At 52.7% G+C, this 26,256-nt stretch overlaps 1 protein-coding gene across 1 annotated transcript; it reads right to left on the minus strand.

Moving 5' to 3' along the window:
• Positions 1-205: 205 nt before the first annotated feature.
• Positions 206-25,254, minus strand: PTPN23 (protein tyrosine phosphatase non-receptor type 23). Its single transcript, XM_080824460.1, has 25 exons — positions 25,096-25,254; positions 16,872-16,946; positions 8,896-9,023; positions 8,567-8,643; positions 7,855-7,904; positions 7,578-7,709; positions 7,266-7,346; positions 7,044-7,175; positions 6,904-6,951; positions 6,411-6,467; positions 6,222-6,280; positions 6,026-6,105; positions 5,793-5,907; positions 5,636-5,701; positions 5,109-5,254; positions 4,554-4,865; positions 4,294-4,448; positions 4,046-4,197; positions 3,780-3,959; positions 1,913-3,692; positions 1,648-1,832; positions 1,446-1,550; positions 1,228-1,366; positions 1,008-1,121; positions 206-930 (listed from the first exon to the last, which is right to left on the minus strand). The coding sequence occupies exons 1-25, from the start codon at positions 25,177-25,179 to the stop codon at positions 451-453; spliced, it is 4,932 nt and encodes a 1,643-aa protein (XP_080680586.1). The 5' UTR covers positions 25,180-25,254; the 3' UTR covers positions 206-450.
• Between the last annotated feature and the right edge of the window lie 1,002 nt (positions 25,255-26,256).

Genomic DNA, 26,256 nt, shown 5'->3' on the forward strand with positions numbered 1-26,256 from the left:
GCCCAAACCCTAGCACAAGCCCTGCATGGTGCACAGGGGCAGCTCTGGGCCTGCCTCCTTCACCCTTCAGAGGTGTGGAAGCCAAGGGCGGCTCCGTGGTCCTCCTACCACCTGGCCACATCCAAGCTCCCTAAAAGCACCACATTTCAGGCAATGCTGCTGAGGCTCCAGGTCCCCCCTAAGGCAGCAACAGGCAGACACTGGCCACAGAACAGGTTGGTTTATTACTTTAATAGCAAAGAGCTGAAAAAAATGTCAGGTCCCACAAAGGAGCAGAACCTAACCCAAGGCCCGCAAGGCATCTCCACCCCACAGGGGTGCGGGCTGGGCCAGGCAGGGCTGAAGGCAGCAGGAATGGGAATAAGAGACCAGGCCCACCAGAGAGGCCCTGCTAGGGTGGGCAGACCGGTGCGGGAGGTGTAGTGTACGGACCGAGCAGGCAAAGCCTATTCAGGTCTTGTTAAGTGTCCAGAGCGGATCCAGAAGGCTGAGGGGATCATCAGTGGCCCGGGCAGCCCTCAGACCCTGACCATTATGGGCTTGCAGAAAGTTCTGCTTGCTCATCCTCTGCTTTCCTCTCAAGGAGTTGTCCAGAGAGAAGGCCTCGGGAGTTAGGGAGGCCAACAGCTCGAGGGAGGAGGAGGGGGGCCCCAGGCTGGGGGCCTCAGGTACTGGTTGTTCCTCCTCAGGCTGGGGGGCCTCGGGCTGGGGTGAAGAGAGGGGGGGTGGGGAGGAGGGCGGGATCTGAGTGGACTCTGGGAGGCTGACTGGTGGCAGGCCCGGGGGCTCTATGGAGCCTGGGATGCTGGCAGCCGGACAATCCAGGGCCCCAGGAGGCCGGATGCTGAGCTTAGCAATGGTAGCCTGGATGGAGCTGATGGGCACGTCGCCACCGAGGACCAGGTCTTGGGAGTCCTGAGGAAGGTGATTCTGGGAAGACAGAAGTGGGTGAAGATCAGTCTGCAAGGCTGGGGCTTGCCTGCCAGCCCCAGGGGCTCCTTCCTCACCTTCTGGCTGACGCTGGTGCCAGCTGACGGTCTGCCTGGAGGAGGCACACCATGGCGCTGCAGGACCTGCTCCACATGTCTCACCACCGCCTCGTGGCAGAACCTGAGGTGCAGCTGGAGAAGACCCTTGGCTCAGTCAGCAGGGCAGGGCCTCGCCGCCCAGGGTGGAGGGCCCCTCCCCCACCCCATCCCACCTACCCCCTCTGCCCCCAACCCTTACTTTCTCCTGCAGCATGTGCTTCCTCTGCTGCCGCATGCGCCGCACCAGCCGAGGCAGCTCAGGGATCCCGTTCCCAGCCTCCACCTCCTGCACAGCGGCGTAGAGCAGCGCGAAGGCTCCCGTGCGGCCCACCCCCGAGCTGTGGCAGGAAGGGGATATAAGCGGGGCCCAGAGCTGAGGCACTGTGGGGCACGCGGCCACTGCCCGTGGGGCCGTACCTGCAGTGCACGACGACGGGCGTGTGCAGGGGCCGCTGGTGCAGGCAGTGCGCGTGCACCTCCTGGATGAAGCGCAGCAGGTTGCCGGGGCTGTCCGGCAGGCCCCTGCGGGTGCGGGTGGAACCCATGAGCCCGAGCTCAGCGGCCGCCGCTATAGTGCCCGTGCCCGAGCCCCCCACCCGCCCAGGGACAGCAGACGCACAGCTCAGGCCAAGTGGGGAAGTGAAGATGCACGAGCGAGCGCTTGAGGCTCTGGTCCCGGAACTGGAGGCTCAGCACGCGCTCCACGTGGGTCTCGGTGGCCCGAACGCTGCTCAGGGCCAGGCTCAGGGCACCATGCACCATGGGCTGGCCCCTCTCGGTGGGGAAGTAGCGCGCCACCTTTTGCTGAGGAACCAACAGGCAAGGCAGTAAGGGCTGCTCTGCCAGGGCCCCTCCTGGGCCGCCCCCTCCCCTCGCCCTCTCACCTTCTCCATCTCAGCCTCAGACACCAGCATGACAATGACCGAGACCTTCTGCTCATGCACCATGAGCCAGAAGTCTGCGGCTGTACCGGGCAGTGGCGCCTGGGTGGCCACCAAAGGCGGGCAGTAGGGTGAGAGCCCCTCCACGCGGCTGGCGTTGATGTAGTCGTCCTTACCCGAGCGCAGCACCACACGGTTACTGTCGTAGGGCATGACATCCTGGTGCCGGTTCTTCAGGGAGTAGCAGCGGGCGATGGCAATGGACCGGCCACGGGCGTCGTGTTCCTGGGCATCCTGCAGCTCTCGCCACATGGCGTCCAGGGCCGCCGCGTCCCCCAGCTGGCCTCGAAAGGCCTCCAGCTCCCGCTGTAACTGTTGTAGCCTCTCAGGGTGCTCGTAGGGGTCCCGCTCAATCAGCCGCAGGGCCTGTGGGCGGCGGCCCTCAGCTGCGTCCACCTTTGTAGGCTGCAGCAAGGGCTGCCCGCCCCCAGGGGGCTGCGTGCCTCCATGCTGACTCTCCGGGCTGGAGGACAACAGGTCTGCGGCCGCAGTGCCCCGGCGTGCACATGGGGGCGGCTCTGCAGCAGGGGGCCGAGGTGGCACCGGGCCAGGCCCTGGTGACGGGGCAGGTGAAGGCACCAGATGGGGGTTGGGGGTGGGCTGGCCAGCAGGTGAGGGGCCCCGGATGGAGAGAGGGGCCGCCTGGGGGCCCAGGGGCCCGGGGGAAGGGGCAGGACCATATGCCAGGGTGGGATGGGGAGACTGAGGTGGACCAGGGGTGGGGAAGGGCAGAGCCCCTGAGTGGGGGGGCAGAGGGTCCTGAGAGGGGCCTGGGTAGAGGGAGGTGTGCAGGGGTGGTGTTGGCTGTCCCAGGACACCAGGTTGAGGGGCAAAAGGGTAGGGAGCTTGTGGGGGGACCCGCCCTGGAGCCTGGGGTGGAGCCTGGGGTGGGAAGAGGTTCGGATGCTGGAGTGGAAGGGGCTGTTGAGGGGGCTGGGGCCCAAACACCACTCCTGCGGGATGGGGCTGGGGCCCAACCCTAGGGGCTGGAAAACCCGGGGGAATCCCAGGAGGAAAGTGGTGCTGGGCAGGGGGAGCTGTGAGGGGCGGCTTGGCTCCCATAGGATACGTGTAGGGTGCAGGCAGGAGCTGCGGCTGTGGTGGGGGCACCGGGAAGCAGGGCTGGGGAGGAACAGGACTGGGGTTTGGCCGTGGTGCGGTGTGGCTGGAGATGGGGGCCTGCACACTATCTACAGTGGTGGTGGCTGGCCGAACCCCCATGGCCATCTCAGGGCCCGAGAACTGGGGAGGTGGGGCCGAGGGCAGACCTGCAACTGGCGGGGGGGCCCCTACGCCCCTATAGGAACTGCTCACCACGCCATGCTGTGGGGAGGACCGGGGCACAAGGCCCAACTCCGGTGCGTAGGCAGGGGCAGGATAGAGGGCAGGTCCAGGCGCCATGGCCATTGCAGGGTGGCCTGGGACCTGGGGGGCCCTGGGCTGCAACACCTGGCTGGGGCCTGAGTAGGTACAAGGAGGTACGGGACCTGAGAGATAGTGGGGTGCTGGGACCACAGAGCTGGGGAAGGGGCTGGGAGGAAAGTGGAGTGGGGCAGCAGTTCCCAAGTAGGTGTCTGGTGGCCGTGGGCCGGCGACCATGTCAGGGGGCAGGCTGTGCAGCTCCTCGGGCAGGTCTCCCATCTCCACTGCCTCCCCCTCCTCCCTCCGGGGCAGCAGTGGCTTTGGGGCCGTGGGCCGCGGGGGAGGCTTCTTCTTCAGCTCCCTGCAGGACAAGGTCAGGAAGGAGTGGAGCCAGACTGCCATTGGGGAGCCTGGGTCTGGGCTAGAGCTGCCCCAAGGCCACACCCACCTGTCCAGGAGCTGCTGGCGCGCAGCCTCACGGGCCTGGCAGGTGGACTGCGTCCTCTCCAAGAGAGCAGCCACCTTGCTCTCCAGGTCTGCGTAGAAGTCCTTGCCCTCCTGGGACTTCTTCATCAGGTCCTCATAGGCTTCGTAGGAGGCCACCAGGGTCTGGAGTGTGGAGTTCCACCTGGTGGGCAGAAGCCAGCGGCAGGTGAGGAGCGGAGCCAAGCTCCGGGCAGGAGTCTGGGCTGCAGCGCGGGGCTAGGCACTGACTTTTGGTCCAGCTCACTGAGCACCCGCCGCACGGCCGCATACTGCACGTTGGCCTCGGTCAGTGCCCGGAGGACATTGTCCTGGGCCGCCAGGTTCTGCTCCAGGTAGACCCGCAGCTGGTCGTACTTCTTCAGCTGCTCCTCGAACAGCTTCTGAGGAAGGGGGTTGGGGAGTAGGGGACACTCAGGGCCACGTCACTTCAGGGGGCAGCCCAGCATCAGAGACCGGCCCCCACTCGCCAGCCCCACCTTCATCTCTGAGTGGTCGGCAGTAACCAGGGAGGCCGTGATGTCATCCTTCTGGATCAGCTCCCGCAGCTGCTGCTCCAGGGACACGCGCTGGTCCCGCATCTCCTGCACCTTGGCCAGGATGCGCTTCAGGTTCTGCAGCACGGCCTTGTCCTCTGCGAGCAGCAGTGGTCGGTGAGACCAGAGGCTCCAGCTCCACGTCCCTCCCCACGGGCACAGGCACGGGACGGGGGGGGGGGGGGGGGGGCGAAGGGGCTCACCCGGGGTGAGGGCTGGCGTGGGCAGGGCAGCCCGGACCTGGTCCAGCGGCCCGCTGAGCAGGCGCAGGTTGCCCACGTGCAGATTCATGGCCCGGTGCAACTCGCTGTTGGTGAAGGAGGCCTTCTCGTGGACCTCCATGTACTTAGCCCAGTCGCGCCTCACCTCAGCCAGCTCTGCCTTGGAGCCCACCTGGCCAGCCCCGGCCTGGCCCAGGGCCTCCTGCAGCTTCTGCTCAAGCAGCTCATCCTCCTCCAGCAGCTCCCTGATGTCCTTCAGGGAGGCTTCCACATCCGTGAACACACCTGACAGTGCTGGGGGTTGTTTGCAGGAGGGGAACAGCTCCTGAGGCAGCCACACCAGGCACCCACCTTGCGCCCGTCCACAAGGAGACAGAACCACCCACACGGTCAAGGGCTGGTGTGCGGCCCCAGGCTCACTAAGCAGGACAGATGGAAGCATGAGGGTGGGTGCCTGCACAACCTCCGTCCTCAGTGAACACTGGAAGGCCACTGCAGAGGACTTCCGCCACCCAAGTGCTTCTCCCCCTTGCTCACCTTGCATGGACTGGACAAGGTTCCTGACGGTGTCGGGCCGGACACTGAGAGCCGCACACTTCTCCATGAGCTGGGGTGGGATGTGGCTGTACGCATCAAGGTTGTCCACAGTCTCAGGGTCCAGCTGCATTGAATCCATGAACTGACTGGGGGGGGGGGGGTTGGGCAACAGGACCAGGTGGGCATCGACCCAATTCTCCCTCCTCTCATGAGGGTAAGCCCCACCACTGAAACCAGGTCTGAGGTTCTAGCAGAGGTAAATCAGCATCCTGACCTCCACCACTGGAGGTCTGGCCTAGCCCCACAGAACACACCTGGGGCACTGCTGAGAACAGTCCCAAGCCACGCGACTGTTCCCCTATAAATCTGGCACCCAAGACCATGCACAGGAAGGGGAAGGCTAGGAAACCTGATGCAAGAAGATACTCACTCTTCCTCTCCCCGTTGCAAGCAGCACTGGGGACCCTGCAGAGGTGCACCGCATCCTGCCCCCCCGCCCTGCCTCCCACCTCCAGCTCTGTACTCACTCCAGGACCTCATTCTTGTCCTCAATCTTGGCCATCATCTCCCGAAGCAGCTTGGCCTTCTCCTCACTGCCAAAGTGACAAAGCAGGTGTTGGAAGCTAGGTCCTGAGACCTCCCAACCCCATCTGTGCTAAGAACAGGTCAGCCCCTCCCACCCACCTGTAGAGCGACGAGGCTTCGTGAGCAGCCATAGGTACCAGTTTGGCAAAGATGTCAGGGCCTGTGACAGCAGGGTCTGTGGGGTTCACCGGTAAGGGCTTCACCAAGGGGGCGCCTGGGAGGGAGAGGAAGAACGGTGGAAACCAGGCCCACACAAGCCTCGAGTCTGCCTCTGTTCTATACTCTTGCCTTCACGCCCTCCCCCAATCCTCAGCCTTCCCTCAGCTCCAGACCTTTTACAGGCTGAAGGGTGTCCAGTGCTGGCACAGCCTCGTGGTAGATGAAATCATTGTCCTTTTTGGCAGAATTGTACCTGGGGTCAGAGGGGGCAGTGAGGAGTCCAGCAATAAGGCTACCCTCTCAGCTACTGGTGGCTTCCCCCCAACGAGGCAGGCAGAGGACCAAGACCCTTCCCAGCCCAAGACTCACTTTCCCCCAATGATGTCCATAGCAAAGCGCAGTGCGTCCTGCACGGTGTCAGGCTGGCCCTGGAGGAAAGGGATGGGAGGGGATTCAGCACCAATCAAAGCCAGTGCCAGCACAGTCCTCGGCCCCCGCAGGCTCACTCCAGGTTCTCTCGGGGCTCTGAGGGCCAGCCAGGCTCTTCCTCAGCTTTACCTTGGCCAACTTGATGGCTTCATTGAGCTTGTCCAGGGCACTCTGGAAATATGCGACCTGTGGGGGGGCAGTAGGCAGAGCCCGGTCCATCCTTCCCTCCTCCTGCAACCCCACTAAGCCCTGCCTGCTCATAAGGTGACCCACTAGAAGACCAAAAGCTAGAGGAAGCAGCCAGGTGTCAGCCCAGCCAACAGCACTGAGTCTGGCAGGCCAGCTGGCTCCACTTTACAGCTAGCCAACAACCCCCACACCCCCACACCCCCACTCCCCCACCTCCCCCACCCCCCGCCAAGCCATCCCCACCTCAGTACCCTGGGGACAAAGATGAAGCAGATAGGACAACACAAAAGAAACACCAGGCCTGCAGCTGGGGGGTGGCCAAGAATGTGGGAGTGAGGAGAGCCTCCCCATCCTGTCATGGAAGGGAGCCCTCTAGCACCTTGTGAACAAGGCTGGAGTCAGTCCGAACCCCTCCTTGCCACAGCTCACTCACCCGCTCCCCGAACTTCTGCTGCTCCTCTGCCTGCTTCCCCATGTGCAGCTGGAGAAGAAAGAAGAGACGCTTACTTCCCAAGCGGTGCCTGCCCTGCCCTGCCCTGCCCCGCCCCGCCCCAGTGGTCACGGTGCTCGCACATGAGCCACAGCTGCAAAGTAGTAGATCTTCATCTGGACAAGCTTCTTCCAGTCCTTCTGGATCCGGCCCAGCAGTGAGGCGGTGTCGGGGTTCTCCAAGGCCCGGCATGCCTCCTTGTAGTAATCTACTACCTGGGGGCCAGGATGGGGTTGTGAGTGGGGGTCAGGAATAAACTAAAGGCCTGCTCAGTCCCGAGGGCCACCATCCACCCCTGCCCCTACCTGTGCACTGATGCGGGCCACCAGAAAGCTCTTCCTGTTGTCCAACATTGACTTCTCCAGAAGGCACTCCTGAGCCTGGCCCTGGGCCGACAAATGCAGAGATCTTACTCTTCCCATCAGGGGGACCAGAGAACCCTGTCCTCTCCTCCCACCTTCCCTACTCCAAGAAGCACCCTCCTACTCTGCCCAACCTGCAGCTCAAAAGATCAAAGCCACGTCCCCACTGCCATGTGCACAGGGCCGGTCCAGGATCCAGCGCTGGCTGCCCCCTCCCCTGGACTGAACTGGGCCCCAACGAGGGTCCCTCCTCACCAGCATGAGGTTGACGTTGAGAGAAAGGATCTGGCGACTCATGTCCACACTGTAGGCCTGAGGGAAGTGCTCACGCAGGTAGGCAAAGGCGCCTGCTGCACACTGGAAATGCGTACAGGAGACCTTCATGCCCTGGGAGGGAAGAAGAGGACGATGGCCAGAGGCAGAGCCACATAGCTGCCCGTGTGTCCACTCCGATGGGACAGGACACAGACTCTGGAGGCGAAGAACACTTAGCCCCACCCTTACGTCTTGTGTCCTGCCCGCCACTCCTCACCTCCTCAGACACCCGCTTGTCCATGGCCCCCAGCATGGAGTGCAGCGCCCCTGGGGAGTCAGAGGACATGGTGTCAGAGCTAGCCTGGGGCTGTTCCCTGAGTTGCCCCACACCTTTGTCGAGCATAAGGCAGGGGAAGACAGGGTCTGATCACTGGGGCAGTTGGTCCAAGAACACCCAGAATGGGAAACTCCCAAGTCCAGCCAAGCCCCTCAGTGTCTTGCGCTATATACCAGGCAGACATGGGGTGAAGGAAGGAGGAACTCCTGGCCACAGCATCCAGCCTACAGTTCCAGTCTTGAGGCCCCAAGGATGCCTACACAGCACTTGGACTCCCCAGGCTTCTCCCTTGAGCCACACTGAGGCTAAGTCGTCAGGGCTGATAGCAGGGCTAGTTGAGGCCAGCCTTGTTCTCCGGACCGGAACAGCCCAAAGCCACTGGGGGGTTGGAGCTGTCCAGAGAGAGGTCACCACTCCTGGCCAGAGCACACAGCAGCACCACCATGTGGCAGAAGCAGAGCTTCTCCCCCAGCAGTGTGCCCATGGCCCAGAAAAAAGGTGCTAGGAGAGCTATGAGGAAGGCGGTGGAGGGATCGGAACCCAGGGGTCTTCTGTCCATGAGCCCATTGCCTTTGCGGACTTCTGCTGAGCTGAGATCCTGGGTTGGCAGAGCTGAGAGGTAGGCCCATGGGGAAAGGGTCAGGCAGCTCACCAAGGTTGTAGAGAATGCAAGCCTGCTCGTATTTGATGTCCTCATGGGCCACAGACTTGCCAGAGAAGATCTCGGTCCTGCAGACATGGCACCCCCATCATCTTAAGGGAAGGAGCTGGCCAAAGCCTTGAGGCCAGGTGAGAGGACCAGCCACCCCAGTTAGGTCAGAGGGAGGCCTAAGGAGACCACACCAAGCCACCCCCATCCTCTGTGGCAAGGAAAAGTGGAGGGGGCTAGGGAAGGGGAGGGGACATCCCCACCATCCAAACACTGTGGGCCGGCCCAGGCTCCCTCCAGGCATCCCCCCAGCCCTGCCTGCCAGCTCTCACCAGGTGACAGGAACGGCGGCCTCCTGGCCCGAGCCCATGGGGACCCGACTCTGCAGGTAGTGGAGCTGGCCCAGGTATTTGCGGAGCACGCTGCAGCCCTCAAAGTCCCGTGGGACACGGACAGCATTCTGGGGGACGGATGGGAGAAGCAGTCCCACCATCACTTGAGGTAGAGTACAGGCAGGTCTGTCTGCCCACAGAGGCCCCAGGGAGAAATCTGCATCTGAGATAGAGGCTGCACACTCCAACGGACCCAGAGAAAGCCCACAGCTAAGGCTGTAGCTGTTCAACCACCGCCCCACCAGCCGGGGCTGGCTGAGTTGGTGCCACCTTCCTGGAAGGCAGTTCTACAACAGGCATTAAAAGTGTTCATGTAGGGGCGCCTGGGTGGCTCAGTGGGTTAAAGCCTCTGCCTTCGGCTCAGGTCATGATCCCAGGGTCCTGGGATCGAGCCCCGCATCGGGCTCTCTGCTCAGCAGAGAGCCTGCTTCCTTGTCTCTCTCTGCCTGCCTCTCTGCCTACTTGTGATCTCTGTCAAATAAATAAATAAAATCTTAAAAAAAAAAAAATGTTCACGTAGGGGTGCCTGGGTGGCTCAGTGGGTTAAAGCCTCTGCCTTCTGCTCAGGTCATGATCTCAGGGTCCTGGGATCAAGCTCGCATCGGGCTCTCTGCTCAGTGGGGAGCCTGCTTCTCCCTCTCCCTCTGCCTGCCTCTCTGCCTACTTGTGATCTCTCTCTGTCAAATAAATAAATAAAATCTTTAAAAAAAAATGTTCATGTACCTGACGCTGACCCATGGTTCTGTGTCTAGAACATACAGTAAAAGATATGCAGCGAAGCAAATGCTTGATGAGCACACATGGATATTTATCACAGCGTTATTAACAGGGTCACATACTGCACGCCACCGAAGAGGACTGTTCAAATAAATTACGTCAATGCCACCCCCAAGAGAGAACACAGCCACAAAGACTGAAGACGAGTCTCTATTACATTTAGATGTTCATGACACATTTATTGAGCCAAAAAAGAAAGGTAACACATGAGCAGTATAGTTTCATTTATGTGAAAGCGTATAGATACTGACAGCCAACTAGATATATAAACAAAGATAAAAGATTCTAGAAGGTTAACCACCAAAACATTAAGTGAATACCACTGGGTAACAGGGTTTAAGTAACTTATTCTATCCATACATACAGAGACATCTGTTTCTTTGTACTGTTTACTCGTTATATTGAACACTTCCACTTTTTTCCTTTAAAAAAATTTTTTAATTTAAATTAATTAACATATGGCAGATTATTAGTTTCAGAGCTAGAGGTCAGTGACTCATCAGCTGTACACAACACTCAGTACATGACGAGCCCTCCTTAATGCTCATCAGCCAGTTACCTCATCCCACCCAGCCCTCCCCGCTTTCACTTTTTAATAAAAAACAATAAAGCTATTCCCATTTGGGGGAAATAAAACAAAGCAGATGAACCCTGCACTCAAACAAACAGAAGAACAGACAACATCCTCTCCAAGAAGCAGGTGCACAAAACAAAGAAGGGACAGGCTAGAAGCACTGTGCACACCCTCACCCCACCTGCTGGAGAGAACCACAGCACCCTACTGCCCCCTGGGGACTTCAGCAGCCACTGGGCCCAGTGGAGGGCTGACGAGCACCAGCTAGCAGAAACCCTCCTTGGAGGACACCACACTCCACAGCTGGGCTCAAGGCCTCTGCCTGGGATGCTCTCAGAAGGAAGGGCGGGGCTACTTCCCCAGTCCCACTTGACAGCACTCCCCAGTGCCTCCAGCTCCTCTCTGAGCAGGAATGTAAACTCCCTCCAGAGCCGCTTCCAGAGGACCCAAAACAAGGATCAGGCATGTTCGTGGGACACATCCCTCAGGGCAGGCCTTCTGGAATCCAGTCACCACCCACTCCCCATCAGAACTGCTGCCAGAACCAAATGCCACACAGACTTAACATCTTCCTTTAGGCTGACCCATTTGTCAAAGTGGAACCACATCCTTAGCAGGCGCCTCTCTGAAACAACAGGGTCCGTGTGCTAGCTACACAGTTTTTTTAATATTCACTAAAGCATATACAGAAAGATTAAAGCAGAAAACATTTGTCTCTGTGCTTCCAAAACCATCTTTGGGAAACAATGGAAGCAAATCTCCCTCCAAGCGACACAACTCCGCGTCACTTTTAATCTTTCAGTCCGGCCAAGGATGAGCCCCCTCAACCCTACCCGCCCCACCCCGCCCCCCGGGCTCTGCATGGGGAGCAGCTAGGCAGAACCACAGGGGCTGAGCCAACAGCAGAGAGGAAAGGAAGCTCTGAGACGGCAACAAGCCCTTCACCTGCCTGCCAGCTTTATGCCCTATAAATCAAGAACTGATCTCAGAGTTGCAGCCGGAAGGTCTTCTTAGAGACAACTCTTCCAGCCCCTGCTTTATAGATGAGGATACTGAGGCCAGATCACCAAAAGAGGATCTCCTACAGCTCCCCAAATTTTATCTGCCTTCCATTTCCAAGGGGCGCCTGGGTAGGTCAGTCCGTTGAGCATCAGACTCTTGGTTTCTGCTCAGATCATGATCTCAGGGTTGTGGGATCAAGTCTCGCACTGGGCTCTGTGCTCAGGACAGAGTCTGCTTGAGATTCTCCCTCTGGCCCTCCCCAATCTTGAGCTCTCGCTCTCTCTTACTCCTGCCCTGCCCACGCATGCATGTTCTCTCTCTCCCTCCCTCTCAAATAAATAAATATGTCTTTAAAAAAAAAAAAGATCTGCAATGGACTCCTGTGTAGCTCCCTTAATTGGAGCCTTCCACTGTAGAAACTCCTGGGCCAATTTTTCCAAAATAAAATAAGCCACCCCGCACTTGGCCTTGGTAAAGCTGTCTCTGCAATGCTGTAGGTAGTACCGCAGCTCCTCGCCTGAGAACTGAGCCTGAGTCAGCTCTTCTAGCTCTGGTTCCCACACCCGCTGCCCCACTGTGTCTCTGATGAGCCACCATGTGCATGGCTGGGACCACACCACCTCGGGAGGCGTCAGTAAGTCATGTGGAAGCATGAAGGCCTCACCCCAAACTGCCAGATGAAAGCCTCACTCTAGAGTCATGCTTCCCGGATCCATCCATCATGACGCTTCTCTTTCACTGGGCACCTTGTTGTTGCTTTTCTCCCCGCACCCCCCCCCCACCAGGAAAATGAACTCAAATACTATCGGAAAAAAACAATTAACAAAATAAATTGCTCAGGGCACCTGACTGGCTCAGTCGGAGGAGTGTGCAACTCTTGATCTTGGGGTCTTGAGTATGAGCCCCACAGTGGATGCAGAGATTAATTATAAGTTAAAAAACAAAAATTGCTCAACTGCTTTTCTCCACGCTAACTGTAACAGGTGGAAATATAAAAGGGGGAAGGACACTTAACGATAGCAACAACAATTTAAAAAAAAAAGTCTAGGAGCACCTGGGTGGCTCAGTTGTTAAGCATCTGCCTTTGCTTGGGTCATGATCCCGGGGTCCTGGGATGGAGCCCCGGATCGGGCTCCCAGCTTTTCCCTCTGCCTGCCACTCCCCCTGCTCGTGCCTGCAGTCTCTCTTGCTCTCTCTCTGTGTCAAATAAATAAAACCTTTAATTTAAAAAAAAATGCTTTATGGCTAAAAGATGCTAGCCATCATCTGAGCTTTCAGTGAGCTGTAACTTTTTTGCTGGTGGAGGGTCTTGCCACCATACTGATGATGGATCAAGGTCGTGGTTGCAGGCAGCTGTGGCAATTTCTTAAGTATGGTAAGTGAAGTCTGCCCATGGATTAGCTCTTCCTTTTACAAATGATTTCTCTGGAGCATGTGATGCTGTTTGAGAACATTTTACCCACAGCAGAGCTTCTTTCAAAATTGGAGTCCGTCTTCTCAAATCGTGCTGCTACTTTATCAATGCAGTTTACGTGACACTCTAAATCCTTTCTTGTCATTTCAACAACTTCACAGCACCTTCACCAGGAACAGATTCTAGCTCAAGAAACCACTTTTCTTTGCTCATCCATAAGAATCTGGTCAAATTTTATCATGAGATTGCAGCAACTTAGTCCTAGCTTCAGACTCCACTTCTAGTTCAAGTTCTCTTGCTGTTTTCACACCTGTGGTGACTTTCTCCACTGAAGTCTTGAATCACTCAAAGTCTTCCATGAGGGCTGGAACCCACTTTTTCCAAACTCCTATTCATGTTGACAACCTCTTTCCATAACTCACCATTGTTCTTAATGGCATCTAAAATGATGAATCATTTCCAAGAGGTATTCAACTGAGTTTACCCATATCAGAGGAATCATCATCTATGCAGCTACAGCCTTATGAAATGCATTTTTCAAGGAATAAGCCTGAAAGTCAAAATCAGCTGCAGAATGGATGTTGTGTTAACAGGCATGGAAACATTTATCTCGTACATTTCCATCAGTGCTCTTGGGTGACCATGTGCATTGTCAATGAGCAGTCATATCATGAAAGGAATCTTCTCTTCCTGAGCAGTGGGTCTTAACAGGACCCTTAAAATATTTAGTAAACTACAGGGGCACCTGGGTGGCTCAGTAGGTTAAGCCTCTGCTCTTCGGCTCAGGTCATGATCTCAGGGTCCTGGGATCGAGCCCCGAATCGGGCTCACTGCTCAGCAGGGAGCCTGCTTCCCCCCCCCCTCTCTGCCTGCCTCTCTGCCTACTTGTTTTCTCTCTCTCTCTCTGTCAAATAAGTAAATAAAATCTTTAAAAAAAAATTTAGCAAACTACATTGTAAACACATGTACTGCCATCTGGACTTTGTTGTTCCATTTCTTGAGCACAGGTGGAGTAGAATTAGCATAATTCTTCAGGGCCCTAGGATTTTCAGAACAGTAAATGAGCACTGGCTTCAACTTCACAGTCACCAGCTGCAAGAGAGTCAGCCCGTCTTTTGAAGCTCTGAAGCCAGGCACTGACTTCATCTCCAGCTATGAAAGTCTAAAAGGTGGTTTCTCCAGTCTGTTGTGCAGTGCAGCCGCCTTCACGAATTATCTTCTAGATCCCCTGCTGCAGCTTCTCCATCAGCACCTGCTGCTTCACCCTGTACTCTGTTTTGTTTTGTTTTTACAGATTTTATATATTTGTTTATTTATTTGAGAGAGAGAGAGAGAGAGAGAACAAGCAGGGGGAGGGGCAAAGGGAGAGGGGGAGGGGCAAAGGGAAAGGGAGAGGGGGAGGGGCAAAGGGAAAGGGAGAGGGGGAGGAGGAAGCAGACTCCTCGCTGAGCAGGGAGCCCAATGCGGGACTCGATCCCAGGACCCTGAGATCATGACCTGAGCCAAAGGCAGACACTTTACCATTTGAGCCACGCAGGAGCCCCTCACCTTGTACTTTGATGTTAGGGAGACGGCTTCTTTCCTTAAACCTCATGAACCAACCTCCACTGGCTTCAGACTTTCCTTCAGCAGCCTCCTCAGCTTTCTGAGCCCTCACAGAATAGAAGAGTCATGGTCTTGCTCCTGGGCTAGGTTTTGGCTTAAGGGAATGTTGTGGCTGGTGTGATTTTCTAACAAGATCACTCAAACTTTCTCCACATCAGCCACTGCTGAGGTGGTTTTGTTACCATTCATGTGCTCACCAGAGTAAAAACTGAATTTCCTTCAAGAACTTTTCCTTTGCATTCACAACTGGGCTAACTGGTACAACAGCCTACCTTGGATTTCAACCTCTCTTCCTCACTAAGCTTAATAATTTCCAGCTTCTGATTTAAAATGAAAATGTGCAACTCTTCCTTTCACTTGAACACTTAGAGACTGTTCTAAGGTTACTAACTAGCCTAATATCAATACTGTTGTGTTTCACGGGAACAGGGAGGCCCAAGGAGAGAGAGAAAGACAGGGGAACAGCTGGTTGGTAGAGCAGTCAGAACACCCCCAACATTTACTGATTAAATTTACATGCTTAGATGGGGTTTATGGTACCCCCAAACCACGGCAATAGTAACCTCGAAAATCACTGACCACGGCTCACCCCAGCAAATATAAAGATGAAAAAGTTTACAATATTGTGAGAATTACCAAAATGTGACAAAGAGACACAAAGTGAACAACTGCTGTCAGGAAAATGGAACCAAAAGACTTGCTCCACGCAGGACAGTCACAAACCTTCAATTTGTAAAAAACAAACAAACAAACAAAAAAGAAACACAGTATCTAGAGGCGCCTGGCTGGCTCAGTCAGTGGAGCATACAACTTTTGATCTCGGGGTTGTGGGTTCGAGCCCCACATTGGGTACAGAGATTACTTTAAAAAATAAATAAATAAAACACACACACACAGGGGTGCCTGGGCGGCTTGGTCGTTAAGCATCTGCCTTCGGCTCAGCTCATGATCCCAGGGTGTGGGGATTGAGCCCCACATCAGGCTCCCTGCTCAGCGGGAGGCCTGCTTCTCCCTCTCCCACTCCCTCTACTTCCATTCCCTTTTTCACTATCTCTCTCTGTGTCAAATAAATAAATAAAACATTTTAAAAAAACAAAAAGCAAAAAACAAACACATATGATTATCTGTGAAATGCAATAAAGCCTATCTAAGTCTAGGAGAAAAATGCACAGAAGACACTGGCAAGTCCTAAAAGGATATATAGCACATTAACAACTGCGAAACCTTACTATTAACCAAATAACTGAAAATTAAAATTAAATACCCTTTTCACCTAATTGCCAGAACTGCAAAGTAGCAGCAGGAGTAGGGAGTGGAAATGAAAGCAAGTGCATCCTCTTCACCCACTAATTCCTACAGAAACAATCCCAGAAGTGGTCAAGCATGCACAGACACGGCTTATACTTACAATGGGGAAAATGGAAATAACCGAATGTTCTCTGACACCAGACTGATTAAATCACAGTGCAATGCAATGACCACAGGATGTTACAAATAATATGGTTCTATGTTCACTGATACAGAAACAAACCCACAATACATTAAATGAAGAAAGTAGACTATGTAGGCTGTATAGGCAGTGGAGGGTCCTACTGTGTTTTTTTTACAGTATACACAGCTGACACTTGAACACTGTGGGGTTCAGGGTGTTGATCCCCCAAGCAGTCAAAAATCCACTATAATTTTTGACTTCCCCAAAACTTAACCACTAATAAGCCTACTGCTGGCCAGAAGCCTCGGTGGTAACATGGTCAGTTAACACATATTTTTTACGTTATACATATTATATATTGTATTCTTTTTTTTTTTTTTAAAGATTTTATTTATTTATTTGACAGACAGATCACAAGTAGGCAGAGAGGCAGGCAGAGACAGAAGGGAGGAAGCAGGCTCCCTGCTGAGCAGAGAGCCCTATTCGGGGCTTGATCCCAGGACCCTGGGATCATGACCCGAGCTGAAGGCAGAGGCTTTAACCCACTGAGCCACCCAGGCGCCCCTATATATTGTATTCTTATAATAAAGTAAGCTAGAGAAAAGGAAATGTTAAAGAAATCACAAGGAAAATACATTTATAGTACTGTACTATACAAAACCTGCATGTAAGTGGACCCACACAGTTCAAACCCATGTTGTTCAAGGATCAACTACATATAAAATTTTAAAATATATATTCAAAATTTTGTGAGGGTTATGTGTTTTTTTTTTTTGGCTTTTAAGCATTTTCAAACTTCTCTATCATTAAGTCAGCTGCTTTAAAGAGAAAAAATATTAAATTAAAATAAGAACACAGGGCCTTTGCCTTCGGCTCAGGTCATGATCTCAGGGTCCTAGGATTGAGCCCCGCATCGGGCTCTCTGCTCAGCGGGGAGTCTGCTTCCCCCTCTCTCTTTGCCTCTCTGCCTACTTGAGATCTCTGTCAAATAAATAAACAAAATCTTTAAAAATAAATAAATAAATAAAATAAGAACACAGTTCCAGGTGGCTTCTTTACCTCCCTATCAAACCTGTCCCGTTCACAAGTGCATAAAAGTACTGTCCTCCTACCTGTCTGAGCAACTCCAGCTTCTTCAGTTCCTCATTGTAGGCTTCTGGGTTCTCTCCGTAATTCTTTAGGACAAACTAGAGAGAGGGAGGGAGAGAGAGAGAGAGAGAGAGAATGTAAACCATGAACACAGAACACTCCCCTGCTCTCACTCCTGCCCTGAGCCCTTGGCAGTCACCATCCACAACCACGAGCCTATCTCCTGGACCACTGGGAACTCTACCTCAATAACGGGGCAGCACTAAGATGTTGACCATGGGAGCCTCTACCTTTGAGCTAAATGGGAAATACGACTGGGCCACCCTATGTGAACACGCTGGCTGGTCTTCATCAGGCTGAGCCCTCTCTGTCCAGGACTCTGGCAGCTCAGGAAGCTGGGGAACTTAGCTGGCTGAAACGGGATCCCACTGAGCATCCCAAAAGAGGCCACCGATTCAAGCCTCCTTCAAGGACTGGACCTTGCTGTGTTCTGGGATCACAACCATAATCCTAACCCAACAACAAATGTAGGCACGACATACCAAACAAGAGTGGGAGTGAGAAGCCTTCTTCGCCAGCTGTTCTGGCTAGGGAAGGGCACTGCAGTACAAATAATTTACATCATCCTCACCTTGAAGAAAGGCCCACAAGTATGTGATGGGAATGATCCACAAAGGAGAAGGAAAAATCAGTGCCCACATCAGAGAGGGGACTGGCATGCCTGGCCCCAAAGCACTCAACCACCTCAGGAGCGGACTCTCGGAAATGAGCACACTCATCAGTCTGGAGGCATAGCCTGGACCAAAAGAGCCCCTGTCCATCTAAGATCAGCAGACTAAGGCCACTGAACAGGAAGCCTGTTGCGGTGCCTGCTGCCAGCGTTAGCAATCTGGGGGCAGGGGGCAGATATACCCATTCCACAAATACTAAGGCATTGATGCCCACCTCACAGGTTCCCTAAGGCCCAAACCAAGGTTGTGAAGCGGTGAAGGAAGCTAAAAAGGCTGAAGAGAGGTGGCCAGCTCTCTCCGGTAGCACACTCACACAGCGTCTGCGGCCCACTCACCTGCTCTGAGGTCCCTTCCCAGAACCTATGCCACACAGCTGAGGCATTAACCATGTGGGAACCCAGACCACGTGACAGCTCCTACCTGCCCTGGCAGGGAAAGGGAGAGGAGGGACAGGCAGAGGGGAGGCTCCTGCTGAGCTTTTTTCAGCATCAACCAGTCACATTCCCAAACCTCCAACCCTGACCCTCTTCTGTTGGTTTTACCTCCTGCAAGACCCACGTGTCCATAAGCTCTATTCTCACCCCTTCAAATCTACCCCTCACCTGGAGACCAGAGTTCTCTTTCTAGCAAAATCCACCGTCACTCCTAACTTCAAAGCCTTCTGAAACACATACACAGCTAGGGGAAAAAAAAAAATAAAACCCGAACATACTTTTCTCAGGATAGTGAGATTATGAGTAATAACTGAGTTGCAATCTAAAGAGAAAAATCGTAATCTGAAAAGGATGTGTAACAATGGCTCCCCAAAGCCTCCAAAACGAAAGGTAATTTCCTGGGCACAGAGTTCACAGCTCTTCACAATCACTCCCAACAGCCTTCAAGGACTGTCTTCTAGCAACTCATGGGGACCACCAGCCACCAGGCTTGTGGAATTGCTGCTCTCAGGTCTCAACGCTTGTTCACATGTTGTCCCCTCTTCTCTATTAAGACTCAGCTGAGACGTCACTTCCTTGAACTTCAGCTGCTGCTCTACCTACATTCTAAACATGCCTTCACCTGTGCCTGACATAGTGGCAGGGTCCTGCCAGCAACACCCATCCAACCCCCATCAAACAATGAGTTGGAGCTACACCCCTCCAACCCCCACCAAGCATCGGAAATGGTAGGGGTCTTACTAGGTGTTTTAGATACTCAGCAAAAGGTTGTGTTTACAGGAAATGCAGAGAATGGATGAACAAACTGAAAATACTAAAAGGAGACACTCAAGAAAATTCCGAAGATGAGACATTTTGCCCAACAGTTAACCTACTCTCTGAAAAAAAATCAATGTCATGGGAGTGCGGCTGAACAAGAAACAAGTCTAGATTCTAAAAGATTAAAGAAACAGAACTAAATACAACATGGGAACCTTGACTGAATCTGAATTTGGTGGGGGAAGTCATAAAAATATTTGGGGGGGCTGGCTGGCTCAGTGGGTAGAACATGTGACTCTTGATCTTGGGGCTGTAAGTTGGAGCCCCATGTTGGGTGTAGAGATTACTTAAAAACAAAATCTTTAAAAAAATGCTTTGGGGACAACAGGTAAAATTTTAATATATATTATAGTAGAAAATGTTTGTGGACTTTCTTATGTATGATGATAATATGGTTACACAGGAGGATGTGCTGAGATGTATACAACTTACTTTCAAAGCTTTGTGGGATATATACATAGACACACACAAAATAAGAACACACAAATACAGTGAAATCAAACTCTTTTTTTTTTTTTTAAGATTTTATTTATTTATTTGAGACACACAGATAAGGATAGAGAGCATGAGCAAGGGAGGAGAGGGAGAAGCAGGCTCTCCGCTGAGCAGGCAGCCCAATGTGGGGCTTGATCCCAGGACCCTCGGATCATGACCTGAGCTGAAGGCAGATGCTTAACTGACGGAGTCACCCAGGTGCTCCCTGAAATCAAACTCTTTACAGTTGCAGAGCTCAGAAGAGAGTCTGCTCAGGATCTGAAGCTCCTGACAGAACCTGAGAAAAGGCCCAGCAGCAAGTAGACCTCGGACCTTGCCACCACAGACCAGGAGCAAAAAACTAGAAGGCAACAACAGGACACCAGTACACCTACACAACCAACAGTGAGTTAGGGCTGAAAGGACCAGAGAACCTCCAGAGCCTGGGTCGGCTCTGGAGCAGCTGGCCATCCTTTCCTGGGGGAACAAAAAGACCTACGGATGGGTCTATGTTAATTGAGAGCATGTCCAGGGATCAAAGCCACTGGGTGGGGGGGATAAAAAAGGAAAGGACGGAGTTACAAGCGCAAAATAGTAAGAGAATGGAAAGGCCATCTCCAGAGAGATCAATATAATGTCAAGACCTCTAACAGAAACCCACATGCATTAACTCTTGATTCTCACAAGGTTATGAGTTAGAGTATTTCCATATTACAGGTGAGAAAAATGAGGACCAGATTAGTTATATAATTATTTGTAGCAGCTGAAGCTCACCTAATTAAGTGGAAGAGATGGACCTAAACCAAGGTCTGTCTGATTCCAATGTCTATGCTATTTGCATGATACTACTCTTTAACTGAGCAACAAATGGCACAGGATTTTGTATGCAAACATTCATCCTAGGTCCTGCCATTCTTTTACAGATTGTAAAAATGGGAACCAGAGGGGCACCTGGGTGGCTCAGTGGGTTAAAGCCTCTGCCTTTAGCTCAGGTCATGATCTCAGGGTCCTGGGATTGAGCCCGGGGTCAGGCTCTCTGCTTGGTGAGGAGGCTCCTTCCTCCTCTCTCTCTGCCGGCCTCTCTGCCTACTTGAGATCTCTGTCAAATAAATAAATAAAATCTTAAAAAAAAAAAAAAAGGAACAAGAGATTAGCAATGGCAGTGCTGGAACCCCAAGCTAGGTTTCCTGACTCCTGACCCAGGGATATTCCATTTGTATCTCTTTCTCTTCTATTAGCATGTTCCCATTCTTCTGTGTCTGTGTCCCCCCTCCCCACCAGGCCGTGGAGGTGTTTAGCTTTTGCTCTTAATTTGATACAACATCTTGGAATTCCATGGTGCTAATTAAAGCAATAAGCCAAGAAAAAAAGAGAATAAAAGGCACACATGTGTTAACATTACCTTTGTTCACCACACACTTATTTTTTTCTTTTTTCCCCCACTTGCAGGATTTACTCAAATATGAGGCATTCCTTGGGCTGGTCCATGGAAACACACATAAAACTAAGTCCCACATAGAGGAGAGTTAATAATTACAACATATGCTTTGCTACTGAATTTCAAATGAGATTAATTTTATTCAGATAAAGAAGTTTTATTGCCTCTTGATGTCAGCAAGCCTAAAACCAAATTACAGGCCAACAGCACCGAGGATAAGAACAGAGTGACCAGAGTGACCCTACACTCAAGGAATCTCTCCCACATCTAACAACACCAGCAAGGATAACTCAAGTTACATCTCCTGGCAGGTGCTAGAACTAGACTAGGTCATTCAACCAACACTTGTGAAGCACTCTCCACACAAAAGTATTTATGACTTCCCAAGTAAAGGAAAGAATCTGGAGTGAAATGGATACAGGTTTTTGGTGTGTGAGACTAAAGTCAGAGAGATGACCTGGACAATGCAAGTCATCTGCTCTTGGAGCCATTCAGCTTTAAAACACAACTGGGCAGACAGGTTTGGTGACTCCAAATCTGTGATAACAGAAAAGCCAGGTCACCACCAGAGGTAATCGGCAACGTCCCATGCTCCCCACTGCTGAGGAGGCAGAGTCCCCTTTTAGGCCCCCGGTTGTCTCATTTTCTTTTCTGTGTATGTGGTAAGTACTTCAAAGGAGTCGGCTACCGAGAAGAGGGAGAAAAATTCCACAAACCTAAACACCAGGCACGACAAGTGAGTAAGATGAACCATAAGAGGTAGTAAGAGTGTGCACTCTGTGCCGCAGGTCACAGACCTGACTGAATTTGGAGGAGTGTGGTACAACAGCTAGACAGCTAAAGGGGCCCGGAGGACATAGGGTTCAACCAGAATAATGAACAGGAGGAAAGGAATTCCAGTAAGGACCAGAGCAAGAACAATGACCGGATGTGGAAGGAAAAGAGGCTGACAGTTCCTACAGGAGAGGCCTGGGGGAACGAATTAGAGAGAGGCAGGCTGAAGCCAGTGGTGGCAGGCCTTGAATAGCAGGCAGTTTCTCTGGAGGAATGTGGTGGAAAAGTGGAGATTTAGAGATCAATCCAGCCAGAGTGGGAGGAGAGGTGAAGCCAAGAAGCCACTCAGTTGGCAGGACAGCTATCACATGATATATCTGCCCTTGAGGAAGAGTTACTATGTGGATCTTCAGAAGATAAGCTCCAGGGGTGCCTGGGTGGCTCAGTCTGATGGGCGTCTGCCTTTGGCTCTGGTCACGATCCCACAGTCCTGGGATCGAGCCCCGCATGGGGCTCCCTGCTCAGCGGGAGGCCTGCTTCTCCCTCTTCCACTTCCCCTGCTTGTGTTCCCTCTTTTGCTACGTCTGTCAAATGAGTAAATAAAATCTTAAAAAAAAAAAAAAAGATAATCTCCATGAAAGCAGGGATTTTTGTCATTACATACAGCCCTGACTTCCCAGGGCTGGCACATACAGTCACTCAATAACTATTTGTTCAATAAATGAATCCGAGATGGATGTTAACACCTAAGTCCAAGTGAGCTTGACTTAAGCTCTAGTGCAGTTGATTAAGGGCAGGTGTTTGGGACCGGAAGAGGAAACAACTTCAAATACCAACACTTGTCACCAAATCACTCGGTGATGTAGAATACAAATCAGCCTTCATCAGCTTCCAGTGAGTCAGCATTCTGGGCTCCACAGCACAGGTAAGAAGGTGCAGAGACAGCAGCATTTTCCCACTCAAAAATTATGTGGGCCCCAGTATCCCAACCTAAAGTTTGGCACTGCAGTTGTTGAACAGTTGAACAGCTTGCTGTTCTCCTGGCTCTTATTTCACGTTACTCCATAACTGAAGGCATGTTCATTAGGAGCAAAAACCAATACTAACCATTAAGAAAGAACTTTTCAACAGCCCAGGCCTTACAAAGAAACAAACCCTTTAGCTATCTGGAAAACTCCTACTCATCCTTCAAAGCCCACCAAGCCTTCTCTGACGGCCCCTCCTTAGGCTGGTACTTCATACACACTGCATATACTCTTCCTCTGATACTGCTATTTAATTTTTAAACTTTCTTTACTAAACTGAACTCCATGAAAGAAAAAAAAGAACTGCCTCTTATTCATCTGTATTACCAAAATAATAGTGCTCAACAGGTTGACCTCAACAGAACCCATTTTTACCCCAGTATCCTAAATTAAATTCCACCTCTCAGCTCCAAGTCACTGGTGAAGGTTCCTACAGCTGAGAGAAAGGGTAGAAGAGGACAAGCATACAAATGGCAGAGGCAGAGTAGGGGCTCTAGGGTTGGGGAGAGGAGTCCGGGTCAGGAAGAGTTCCCAGGCTCAAGTGGCTTCTGCAGTCTCCCTCAGGCAGAGTTCTAGGGTACCCTGAGGAAGCCCAGCCTACCCACACACTGCTATTCCTTCTCAGTGGCTTCTTGCAAATACATGCCACAATCTTAACCTATCAAATAAATGGCATATCTTTCCCAACCCCAAAGAAGAGGAAACAAAGAAAAAAAACAGACTATTCGTGTCTAGGAAATGAATAGTTTCTTTAGCATTTGAGACCACCTGAGGCTGAACGGCTAACGAGCAACTACTCTCTGGAGGCTCAGAGAGCCTTCCAGAAACTCATTACTCACAAAAAACCCTGTTGGTTAGGAAAGAGTGACCAGAGTATCAAAGGCTAAGTTCCAACAAATATATCTCCTAAGATTTTCTGTGCTAAGACTTTATCCACTGGATTTCCATAAATTTATGGTCACCATGTCTAAATTCCCTCTCAAATGTCATTCAGTCATTTGAGAAACATTTTCCTGAATGCCCAACTATGTAGAGGGGACCCCACTAGGCTTTGAGGACAAGGAGATGCTTCTCTGGTCACTTAGAATTGAATAGTTAAAACATAGCACACATACTAACACCGGCAAAAGAATGGAAAAAGGGATTCAGAGAAGAGAAAGATTCATCTAGATGAAAGGATTAAAGAACGCTTTTGGAAGAGAAAGAACTTAAACTGGGCCTTGAAAGATGGACAGAACCAATATACAAGAAATTAAAGAGAGGTCCCATCCCCATCCCACAGGACAAAGAAGAGAGCTCTTCTGGGTGCAAGGAATTCCACAACCAAAGGCACAGAAGAGCAAAATACAGAGAATGTTAAGAGAACAACAAATGGCTGACTGTGAACAGAATCTGTATCAGAGATACATAGATCAAGCATACACTTGGCCGTCAAAAAGTACTGAAAGGGCTGGGGTTGGTCAGGGAGAACTCTAAATGGGTTAGGGCTGAATGAGAAAACAAAGGAGTTTTGTTGTGTTTTAGAAAAATTCATCCAACTGAACTTGCCTGAAAGAGCAGATGGAGAGAAGACCAGAGTCTGGGAAAGAGCTAACAAAATTCTTCAGGTTTAGATTAAATCTAATTTCCTGTCTTTACAAATGAGGAAACAAGTGCCCAAAGAAGTTTAGTTTAATGATGGAATCAAAGGAATTCAATCTGTTACTGGTAGTGTAAAGAGAGGGAGGGAAACCCAGTGCTAGGTGGCCCTCCCCAAGGCTGATGTCTCAGAGGGCACCTGATGCTCATTCCACACGCCTGGCCCCTGTGCCAGCCCCACCTGATCTCGCCAGAGCTCCCTTGCCTCCATCACCAGACCTGCCTGTCTCCCCCGTCCAACTGAACGTTCAACACAGCAACTGCTAAGTTTCTCCGGGAGCTACAGGCTCCTCTCCCCTCCAAGAGGTTAAGAAAAGCAGTAACCCTTCCAAAAATGACAAGAAACTGTATCTTCTGGTCCAAGGGGGCTCCCGAACATGGTTCTTCTTAAGAGCCCAGAGACAACTGCACCAACTGTCAGAGAGACCCCAATCGCAGAGGTCAGGCATACCTCTGGCTCCCACCTTCAAAACACACAAGCGGAGCCACAGCCCCGGAGTCCGTACAGGAGGGTCCTGGACGGACCGCGCACCTAGGGTACAGGTCAACGAGACGGCCAGGGAAGCCCGCCTCTCCCCGCGGGGCGGTCCCGGCGTGGAGGAGGGGCGAGGCGAACTAGGTCCGGAGCGTCACCCCGAGGAAGTGCGGTGCCTCAGTGGGAACGGCAGTTGGCCCGGAGCAGAAGTCGGAAAGCCGGTTTCGGCTAGACTGTGGGTATTAGCCCCGAGCGGGCGAAGAGGGGCCAGGAATGTCTGCGGGGGGTGGGCCAGGCTGAGGAAATCCACCGGAGGCCCCTCCTGGCCTCACCCAACCCCACGACCAGGGCCTAGGGAGATGATGGACGCGCAGGGGGCGTCACGCGCTGGCAGACGGCGCTACGCGAGAGAGGTGGGGGCTGTGGGGGAAGCACTTACCTTCTTCACGGCCGGCTGGAAGAGGAAGTCACCAGCCTCCTTCAGGTCCAGCCAGATCATGGGCATGCGGGGCACGGCCTCCATGGCGGCTGGCGCCCGCCGGCCACCGGGCCGCTCCCCTAGCTGCCCCAGCTGCTGCCTCAGCCGCGCGCCCCGCCCCTCCGCGCCGGAAGTCACTTGTCACGCGGGGATGAAAATTGGCCGCAGGGCCTGCTGGGAGATGCAGTCCCCGCCTGCGCAGTCTTTAGGGCTAGGCGCAGCTGCCATTGTGCATGCTCAGTTTCCTCCGCAGGAAGGGCGTGGAGGACCAATCTCCAGCTCTCCGCGAAAGGGTTTCTGGGAGTGATAGTCTTCCTTCACTAAGCTGCGAAGCAGGTGGCGGCTGGTTTTCTCTTCTGAGGCGGGGCGGATCTGCGGGCCTGGCTTCCGCAGCCGCGCTCGGGCGCTCCGGTGTCGGGGCGGGGAGGGCGTTAGAGACCTCACCCATTAGCTTGCAGTCCCAAGTAGAGTCGAGGAACACAGAGGGCAGGGGCAGGGCGGGTGCTGTGATAGAGATAACGTGACGGGTGGGAGGCCCAAAAGAGGTGATTTGGAAACAGCCCTGAGGGAGGGACCCCCTGGCCAGGTGGGAGATGGGGCTAAGAAGAGAGCAAAGGGTTTTATCCCAGGTTGCAGAGATTTGGGACAAAGAAGTGACTAGTTAGAGACTAGTGCACTCGGTCCAGCCTGAAAGGCCCGGGACTGCCAAAGGGACTGAGGTATCCCACTTCTGATGGGAAAAGAACGCCTCGCTAGAGTGTAAAAGCTAAGAGCCATGTGGGTTGATGGGCTGGGGTGAATATGTGTGGCCACGTGAGTACCTAGGATGCCCAGACTGGAGGGGGAACCACAAAATAGAGAAGTTAACCTCTAGAGGGGTGACCTGTAGAGCTGGAATTTTTAAATCATGTCTGTGTTACCCGTCTTTATAAATAAGATGGAGAATGGTTTGGAGATCCTGAAGGCAAAAGTCGAAGCTGGGAAGCCAGTGAGAATCTTTTTGTAGTCTTCCAGAACACTAGTGATGCTGGGTTGGGGCAGAGGGAGGTAAAAAGTGGGCACATTTGAGAAACATTTTGGAGAAAAAGTGTCACAGCTTGGGATGGATGGATGTAGGGGTAT

Source organism: Martes martes, assembly GCF_963455335.1.
Source record: "Martes martes genome assembly, chromosome: 1".
Lineage (NCBI taxonomy): Eukaryota > Metazoa > Chordata > Mammalia > Carnivora > Mustelidae > Martes > Martes martes.

What these genes read in the sequence shown, in the direction of transcription:
- PTPN23 (XM_080824460.1), bottom strand. Translation starts at nt 25,179, where the DNA reads ATGGAGGCCGTGCCCCGCATGCCCATGATCTGGCTGGACCTGAAGGAG. An exon ending in GCCGCCGTTCCTGTCACCTG is followed by an intron (nt 8,644 to 8,895) that starts GTGAGAGCTGGC and finishes CCATGTCTGCAG; the next exon opens with GACCGAGATCTTCTCTGGCA. An exon ending in GCACCAGCGTCAGCCAGAAG is followed by an intron (nt 931 to 1,007) that starts GTGAGGAAGGAG and finishes CTGTCTTCCCAG; the next exon opens with AATCACCTTCCTCAGGACTC.